The following is an 8,980-nucleotide window of genomic DNA, read 5'->3' as shown; positions in this document are numbered from 1 at the left end:
TTTTACCCAGAGTAAGACGGATTTATCTGGGGGTTTGATCCCTTTTGGGGTTGTGTTCTCAGGTGCTATTAGATGAGCTGTCCCAGAGCAGAGCAGGTTCAGTGTCTGGGCTGTTACCCCAACTCTGTCTTGGCTCGGGGAGACCAGCTTCTGGCCCAGCAAGACAGGGTGGTGGGGCGCCCCAGAGAGAAGCAGGCAGGCTCAGTGGCATGATCAGCTCACCGGCTGACAGCCCCAAGGGGCGATCCAACCTGGCACACGGGAGCCATTCCCAGTGCCCCAGCCCCCCACTGGCACCGGGACTCGGCCCCTCTAGCCCTGAGCAAGTCTCTCCACCTGCCCTGACGGCAGCCCCAGAAGTTCAACCTTTTTGTACAGAGCTCCTGGGCCAGCCAGTCACCGCCCCTGCATGGAGCCGGGGGTCACGCCGGGGACGACCGAATTCCACGCGCTGCTCATTCTGCCCCCTGGTAGGGGGCAGGGCGCCTTGGGGTGGCAGCACAGTGCAGGATCTGCCCCGGGGGAGGGAGGTGACTGACGCAGCGAACGCAAGCAGGAGCATGTGACTACAGCCTGTTTACTGAAGCTTGGTGCATACTGTACAGCACGGGTGCGGGGCCGGGCCAGGCGGGAATCCCCACTACACCATGGCCTGGCTGCCGTGAGCCCTGCTCCGGGGGCACCTCCCCCCAGCGCTCCGGGTCCCTCCTTTCCGGCGAGGCCACGTGGAATCGGCTCCCGCCTGCGCCCCCTTTGCCGGCCCTATGTCCCTCCGGGCTGGATGCTCCGGCGGGTGGCCACACCATGCCCCTGTCCCCTGGCTGTAGAGGCAGCCCCACGGGAGCCAGCTGGCTGGTATTTGGATCCCGGTGGGGGCAGAGGCAGAACCAGGCACCTTGGCAGGAGAAACGGGGGCTGTTTCTGGAGGAATTTGCAGTCAGGATCCCCCTTCCCCACTCAGTCGGGAGCACTCCCTGTGCATGGGGGAGGGGGAACTCCAGGTCCCCTCCCCTGCCCCCGGGAAAACCGGAGCAGTCTACATTCTAGCCAGGCCGACTGGGGTTATGGCTGCAGGGGGGCCCACAGGGACACGGCTGCTTCAATTGGGAACCGAGCAGCCCCCTTCCCAGGGGGTGACAAATATTCACAGCTGCTAAACAGGGCCCTGGATGCCCAGCCCTCTCCCGCCCCCGCTGCCCAAGCCCAGTCCCCGGAGGCGGCAGCAGAGGCCGGGATGCCCCCCGGCAGGCGGGCGCAGGGCTCATGTGTCCGGGACGATGTACACGTCCTCGGGGTCGTGGGGCGCGGGGTAGCTGCCGTCGTACAGCTGCTGGGTGTTGCAGTAGATGGGCAGGTCCCCGTGGCAGGCGTCGCTCTCCATGTAACAGTCCTCGTCCGGGACCCTACGGCAGAGAGGGCCCCGTGTTACCCGCACTGCCTGGGGAGCAGCTGGGGAGCTGGCGGGCCCAGACCCCTGCACGAGGCTCTGGCCACGGCATCGGAACTCTGCGTGGGCGGGCGGGTCGGACCAAGGGGAGAGAAGGGGGCAGGCCCGCTGGCCTTCCACGCCATGGCAGGGCTGCCTGAGGGTGCCAGGACTGGCAGCAGCCCGGGGCCACGGCTCCCAGCACGGGGCTGTCACCCGGCACCTTCCATCTGGTCACAGGCAGGAAACCGGCTCTGTGGCAAATCTAGACAGCAGCTGCAGCAGCACGAGCTGGGTGGCGGGTGACCCATGACTGACCGGAAGGGGGAAGCGTGGTGGCCGTGGCTGGGGGGGGAGTGGAGTGTCATGGCAGGGACTGGATGGGGGTAGGGGGTGGAGTGCCGTGGCATGGAGGGGAGAGGGAGGGTGGGGGGAGTGTGGTGGCATGGGGGGGAGGAAAGGGGGAGGGGGAGTGGAGTGCTGTGGCATGGAGGGGAGAGGGAGGGTGGGGGGAGTGTGGTGGCATGGGGGGGAGGAAAGGGGGAGGGGAGAGGGAGGGGGAGTGGAGTGCTGTGGCATGGAGGGGAGAGGGAGGGTGGGGGGAGTGTGGTGGCATGGGGGGAGGAAGGGGGAGGGGGAGGGGGAGGGGGAGTGGAGTGCTGTGGCATGGAGGGGAGAGGGAGGGTGGGGGGAGTGTGGTGGCATGGGGGGAGGAAAGGGGGAGGGGGAGGGGGAGTGGAGTGCTGTGGCATGGAGGGGAGAGGGAGGGTGGGGGGAGTGTGGTGGCATGGGGGGGAGGAAAGGGGGAGGGGGAGGGGGAGGGGGAGTGGAGTGCTGTGGCATGGAGGGGAGAGGGAGGGTGGGGGGAGTGTGGTGGCATGGGGGGGAGGAAAGGGGGAGGGGGAGGGGGAGGGGGAGTGGAGTGCTGTGGCATGGAGGGGAGAGGGAGGGTGGGGGGAGTGTGGTGGCATGGGGGGGAGGAAAGGGGGAGGGGGAGGGGGAGGGGGAGTGGAGTGCTGTGGCATGGAGGGGAGAGGGAGGGTGGGGGGAGTGTGGTGGCATGGGGGGATGAAAGGGGGAGAGGGAGGGGGAGGGGGAGTGGAGTGCTGTGGCATGGAGGGGAGAGGGAGGGTGGGGGGAGTGTGGTGGCATGGGGGGGAGGAAAGGGGGAGGGGGAGGGGGAGGGGGAGGGGGAGTGGAGTGCTGTGGCATGGAGGGGAGAGGGAGGGTGGGGGGAGTGTGGTGGCATGGGGGGGAGGAAAGGGGGAGGGGGAGGGGGAGTGGAGTGCTGTGGCATGGAGGGGAGAGGGAGGGTGGGGGGAGTGTGGTGGCATGGGGGGAGGAAAGGGGGAGGGGGAGGGGGAGGGGGAGTGGAGTGCTGTGGCATGGAGGGGAGAGGGAGGGTGGGGGAAGTGTGGTGGCATGGGGGGGAGGAAAGGGGGAGGGGGAGTGGAGTGCTGTGGCATGGAGGGGAGAGGGAGGGTGGGGGGAGTGTGGTGGCATGGGGGGGAGGAAAGGGGGAGGGGGAGGGGGAGTGGAGTGCTGTGGCATGGAGGGGAGAGGGAGGGTGGGGGGAGTGTGGTGGCATGGGGGGAGGGGAGGCAGAGTGCTGTAGCAGGGTCTTTCAGAGATGTCCTCTCTTCCCCCGTAGTGTATGGGCACCGCTGGGGGGGGCAATCCCCCACCTCTGCCAGTGATCAGACCCTCTTGAAAGAAGGGATAAGGGATCTTTCGGAGAAGGCTTGATTTTCCGCAAAATCAGTGTCTAGACTGGCGCTTTTTTCCGGCAAAGCCCCGTGCCGAAAAAAAAGCAGCAGCCTCTTTTATGCGAATGAAGCGGGGGAGATTTAAATCCCCGCTTCATTAGCAATTGCGATACGTCTAATTTACATCTAATTTACATCCCGTTTACGAAAAAGGGATACAGTCTAGACGTAGCCACCTCGTCTATCTGCTTGTCCATCTATATCCCTCCACACACTCTCCCGCTAGCTAGATCTGTCTGCCTATCTATCCTGCCCCACACCATCCCCCTATCTATCTATCTATCTATCTATCTATCTATCTATCTATCTATCTATCTATCTATCTATCTATCTATCTATCTATCCCCACACACCCCCTCTATCTATCTATCTATCTATCTATCTATCTATCTATCTATCCTGCCCCACACCGTCCCCCCATCTATCTATCTATCTATCTATCTATCTATCTATCTATCTATCTATCTATCTATCTATCCTGCCCCACACCGTTCCCCCATCTATCTATCTATCTCCACACACCTTATCTATTCATCTTCCAGCTGTCTGCCTTTCTCTGTCATTGCCCCCACCCCAGGGCCGCTGCCTCCCGGGGGCAGGGGGCTTGGTACCCAGGGGTCCCCGCCGTGGGCTCACCTGTACTGCGGTGCTCTTCTCTCCAGACACTCGTACTGTCCTGCGGGCTGGGAGGGGCCAATGAAGATGTTCTCGTAATCGCCAACCTGGCAGGAGCCCTGGCCGGGGCCTGGCTCTGCGCTGCGGCTGATGTAGCGTGGCTGGCCGTGGCCGATGGAGGCCGTGGACTCCCGCTTGCCGTGGTCCTCGGAGGCCTTCCTCTTCCTCCTGAGCAGGACGAAGACCCCGCCCAGGCCCCCCGCCAGCAGCAGCACGGCCAACACGGAGGCGGCGATGGCCACGAAGCCCAGCGTGCCCAGACCCCTGCACTCCTGGGCGTGGAACTCGGTGACGTTGATGATCCTCTGGTCCCGCGGCGAGAGGCAGAGGCAGGGAGGCGCCGTGCAGTTCTCGGGCTCGCACGTGCAGTTCTGGACCATGCTGCCCGCCACGCCGTGCAGGGCAAGCAGGGCTGCCAGGAGCGCCAGCATCTTCCTAGCCGGAAAGCAAGACCCGGACGGGCTGTAAGCGGGGGAGGGGAGGTTGCAGCCGCACAGAGAACACCCCTCGGCCTGATCGGCTCCAGGCCCCTCTGCTCCCCACGGGCTCCCCGGCCCGCGAGAGGACGCCGCAGCCGCTCCTGGTGCATTCGGCTGGGAGCTGCCCCGGGCCGAGGCGGCGATGGGCCCGCTCTGCAAAGGAGGCAGCTGAAGGGCACGGGAGGGGCTGGGGAGACGGGCACTGCTCTGCCCCCCCCCCCCCCCAGGAGCCCTGGCTCCCCTCCCCCAGGCACAGGCTGAGGTCGCACCGATGTGCTGAGCTGGGGGAAAAGTGCAAGCAGGGAGTGCAAGCTCTGCGGAGTCATGAGCCGGTGGCTTTGTGGGGGGAGGGGTGGGCGGGGAGCAGAGACAGATGCTCTGGGGCAAATGGAGCTAGAGGTGGCAGAAGTGCTCTGTGCCCGGCCTGAGCACAGGGAGCCAGGACAGAGCTGGGGGGGGGAGTGTCTGTGCCCGGCCTGAGCCCAGGGAGCCAGGACAGGGCTGGGGGGGGGGGGGGTGTCAGTGCCCGGCCTGAGCCCAGGGAGCCAGGACAGGGCTGGGGGGGGGGGGTGTCAGTGCCCGGCCTGAGCCCAGGGAGCCAGGACAGGGCTGGGGGGGGGGGGGGGGTGTCAGTGCCCGGCCTGAGCCCAGGGAGCCAGGACAGAGCTGGGGGGGGGGGGGTGTCTGTGCCCGGCCTGAGCCCAGGGAGCCAGGACAGAGCTGGGGGGGGGGGGTGTCTGTGCCCGGCCTGAGCCCAGGGAGCCAGGACAGAGCTGGGGGGGGGGTGTCTGTGCCCGGCCTGAGCCCAGGGAGCCAGGACAGAGCGGGGGGGGGGGGGGTGTCTGTGCCCGGCCTGAGCCCAGGGAGCCAGGACAGGGCTGGGGAGGGGGGTGTCTGTGCCCGGCCTGAGCCCAGGGAGCCAGGACAGAGCTGGGGGGGGGTGTCTGTGCCCGGCCTGAGCCCAGGGAGCCAGGACAGAGCGGGGGGGGGGGGGGTGTCTGTGCCCGGCCTGAGCCCAGGGAGCCAGGACAGGGCTGGGGAGGGGGGTGTCTGTGCCCGGCCTGAGCACAGGGAGCCAGGACAGAGCTGGGGGGGGGGGGCGTGTCTGTGCTCCAGCTGTGGCCCCAGGCTCCCTTTTTCCCAGTGGAAGCTCTTTGCGGGAAGCAGGGCAGATGCGTTGCAGGGCTGGGGGCCGGGGCTGCACCAAGTCACTAGACCCTTCGGCCGGACGTAGCGGAGGCGCTTGGCGGAGGCTCCCCTGCCCACAGGGTTCCTGCTGCCCTGTTGGCAGGGGTGCCCGGCCCTGGGGAGACGGGGTCAGGGCAGACGAACCCCAGGGAGCAGGGGCGTCCCGGACCTTCCTGGCAATCAAGCCATTTGCAGGGAAGGTCCCAGCCCAGCTGCTGCCTCGGCCCTTCAGCAGCCGCTCACAGGGCTGCCCCACAACCCCCCCTTGTCTGCTCCAAGCCGCAAGGTGGTAGGGGACTGCCGGGCGGGGCTCTGCCGACAGGCTGATGGCTCGTGGCTACAGGCCCCGGCTCCCCTGCAGCTGTTCGTGCCTCCCCAGGCCGGGCAGGGGCAAAGGGCAAATGGCCCCTGCCCACAGGCCTCGCCCCATGGTGTCCCCTGCCTCCTACCTGAGCGTTCGCCCGGCTCCAGCCCTCGGCTGCGGCTGCTCGGCTGCTCTGCGGCTCGGCCGGACAGAAGAGGAACAGGCAAGTTCCTCTCTTGCTGGCCAGAGGCTGTGTCACGGCGTGGGGGAGGGGAGCTCCGGGGCGTCACCCCAGAACTGGGGCAGGGCTTGGGAAGCGGGAGGGGAGCCCGACCCTTGCCCGGCTGCCCCGGGCTGGCCCCTTTTCTGCCCTGGTCACTGTCCATTCCTGTTTCCATCCGGTACCGCCCAGGCTGGGCGCTGGCAGGTGGGGGGTGCCTGTGGGGCCCGGGGGATGTTTTGTGGCCCCCGGGCAGGGCAAAGCCGTGCCACCCTGGGACATCGGAGGCTATGGCGGCTGGAGCAGCCCCATCGGGGTGGGCTGGGTGACCGGAAAGAGTCCCCGTCGGGGCAGAGCTGAGGGCAGCTCAGGGGGCTCCCAGCTCCGGGGGAATCCCCGGTAGCATCACAGGCCGGGAGAACGGCGAGGGAGGAGAGCGGGGACGGGTCTCTCAGCACCGCGGGGCGTTGGCTGCGCCCGAGGCCGGTGCGGGGGGACACGCCGGGTGCTGCTGCCGTCCGGTGGCCAGGAAGGGGCGGGGGCAGGGTGCCCACAGGGCCGTGCCCTGCCCCACTCAGCCCCAGGAAGGCGCCTCAGCATCCCGGGCGCAAGAAGGAAGTGGCACTTCCTCTCCGGATGTCACAACCGACAAACTGTGAAACACTCCTGGGCCGGGAGGCATTTCTCTTCAAGGGCCCCCCCCTCCGGGCTTGCAGCCCCCGGGCATAGTGCCCCCGGCCAGGCCTGACCCTGAGGGCCCAGGGCGCCCCCTGCCCCACATGCTGGCTTTGCCACATGCGGTCCTGACAGGAAACCCAACGGGCGCCTCCCCCCCTGGCAGCACAGGGCACTTCCCGCCCTGGCAAGGGAGCACAGAGCCACAGGCGCCGGGGCGTTGGGCTGGTCCCGTCCCCCACCCTCGGTCCTCCGGGCCTCCCTTCTCCTCTCCACCCGCAAGGCTCCAGCCCCCACCCCTCAGCAGGGGGAAAAGGCCGAGGCAGCAGCTGCTGCTTGCAGAGGCCAGCGAGCTGGGTCTGGGGGCCCCCCGGAGAGCCCAGGGCCTGGTGACGGGGTTTGGGGTGAAAGGAGCTGGAGCCGAGCGAACTCCCCCCCCATCATAATTTCCCTCGTCTCTCAAGGTTCTGCCTCTCTGTGCCCAAAGCTTCGGGGGTCCCTGCCTGGAAGCCAGTGGGGGGCCAGCGCACCCCCTCTGCCATGCTGCCTTGGCCCTCGGCTCTTCCCCGGCGCCGTGTCACTGCTGAGGGTGGGTGCAGACACTGCCAGCCTGCACCGCTGCCCCCAGGACCCTCCTCTCCCGGGGCACCGGACGCCACGCTGGGCTGGGCTCGGTGTTCTGGGGAGCAGTTGGGCTGGGCAGGGGGGGAGCCCTGCAGTAGGGACACAGGGCTCCCTCATCAGCAGCCCCCCCCTCCGCATGGGCACCATGCACGCCTGACCCCTCCTCCCGTTGGCCCCGACTCCCGCTGCCTCCCCCGGGCCAGGGCCTCGTCAGCCTGCAGCCTGGCTCGTCCCCAGAGCCACGCCGGGCACAGCCTCCCCACTCAAGCTGGGCTCCAGCCAGCTCCGGGAACCAGGGCAGGGCCAGTGAGCCAGGCATGGGCCCCGGGTCCGGCGGAGTTTGCCCCTCTTCGCAGAGGCTGCGAGCTTGCAAGGCAGACCCGGGGCTGCGGGGACAGAGCCTTTGTCTTTGGTCCCGAGCCCTCTGGGGCAGTGTTTCTTAAACTGTGTTCCAGGGCACACCAGGCAGTCGGAGGTGTGCCGGGGAGAACAGAATTCAAAATGGCCACCCTTAAAGGGGTAGGCAACTTTTTTTTTTTTTTTGCTCAATAAATGTCCCCCAACCCTTTTCTTTGTGCTCAATAACTTTCCCCCCAACCCTTTCTCTCCCCCCCGACCTTTTTTTTTCTTTTCTCAACAAAAAATCCTTGGTGTTCCCCCATAAAAAAATATGGTTTAGTGTTCCTCGGTCTTAAAAAGTTTAAGAAACACAGCTCTGGAGTCCTCAGCCCCGCATCTCCTGCCCTGGCCGGCTCCCCTTCCCCCCTCGCCAGAGGTCTGACTCAGGCTTGGCAGCGAATTGAGGAAGCTGGCCGGGGGGAAGCAAAGGCAGTTACCGTAAGTGCAGCCTGCAGGGGAAAGTTCCGAAATCCCCCAGGCTGCTGAGGGGGGCTCCCTCCACTTCTCTTCCCTGCTCGTAGCACAAACCAATAGGTCATGGGACCGCGCCGGGCCCTGGGTTGCTTCCTCCGGCTGGGCGCCAGCCTGGTTCGCGACGCAGCTCTAGGAACTTGCTCCCCACGGTCTCCGTCTCTGGGCCCGGGCCCCGCCAGGAGCCAGGCGGGGACGACTCAGGAGACCGTCAGGCCCAAAGGGCCCGCTGGGATCATCTCGCCTGCCCTGTGGCCTGTAGAGCCGCACACACCCCCCCTCGCCCCTGCAGGAGACCCAGGATCTCCAGCTGAGCTCCCGCGGCCCTCCAGTCACATTGCAGAGAGCACCCCTGCGGCGTAGTGGGGGGCTGTCTGCTCTGTGACCCGGGGTCCCCCTGCGCTGGGATGGGAGATTCTCACCGACTCTCCCAAATGTGGATTAACCCAGACACCCAGGCTCAGCCGCCCAGGGAGAGACAAAGGAAGGAGGGCAGAGACCAGCACCTGGCTGGGGGGCAGGGCTGGGAGAGAGTTTTAGTTTGTCTGGTATCATGGAGGAAGCAGCCTAAGCAAGGGGCTGGGATTTAGGGGCCAGTCTCCCCCATCTCCAGGGGGGCTGAGGCATCCTAGGCCTGCCCTGGAACCAGATTCCATCTGTGCTGTGCTGTATCCTAGAGACGCAATAAACCCCCTCTGTTCTACTGGCTGGCGGAGTCTGTCCGTGCCATTACGGGGGTGCAGGAGGCGGGGG

General features: G+C 66.6%; 1 protein-coding gene across 1 annotated transcript; it reads right to left on the bottom strand.

Annotated features, from left to right (window-relative positions):
• Positions 1–563: 563 nt before the first annotated feature.
• Positions 564–6,544, bottom strand: LOC142819019 (leucine-rich repeat-containing protein 25-like). The gene is made up of 3 exons (XM_075902910.1): positions 5,984–6,544; positions 3,829–4,302; positions 564–1,403 (listed from the first exon to the last, which is right to left on the bottom strand). Exons 2-3 carry the CDS (start codon positions 4,296–4,298, stop codon positions 1,262–1,264), a joined length of 612 nt encoding a protein of 203 aa, XP_075759025.1. The 5' UTR covers positions 4,299–4,302; positions 5,984–6,544; the 3' UTR covers positions 564–1,261.
• Positions 6,545–8,980: the final 2,436 nt, after the last annotated feature.

The sequence above is a fragment of the Pelodiscus sinensis genome, chromosome 19 (assembly GCF_049634645.1).
Source record: "Pelodiscus sinensis isolate JC-2024 chromosome 19, ASM4963464v1, whole genome shotgun sequence".
In the NCBI taxonomy this organism is placed as follows: domain Eukaryota; kingdom Metazoa; phylum Chordata; order Testudines; family Trionychidae; genus Pelodiscus; species Pelodiscus sinensis.
Note: the sequence above shows the minus strand (reverse complement) of the source record. Positions and strands in the feature narration are given on the sequence as shown.

Bases quoted from the DNA above. Each gene is read 5' to 3' on its own strand.
- LOC142819019 (XM_075902910.1), bottom strand. From the start codon at position 4,298: ATGCTGGCGCTCCTGGCAGCCCTGCTTGCCCTGCACGGCGTGGCGGGC. The intron at 1,404-3,828 runs GTGAGCCCACGG...TCTCTGCCGTAG, and splicing joins AGAAGAGCACCGCAGTACAG to GGTCCCGGACGAGGACTGTT.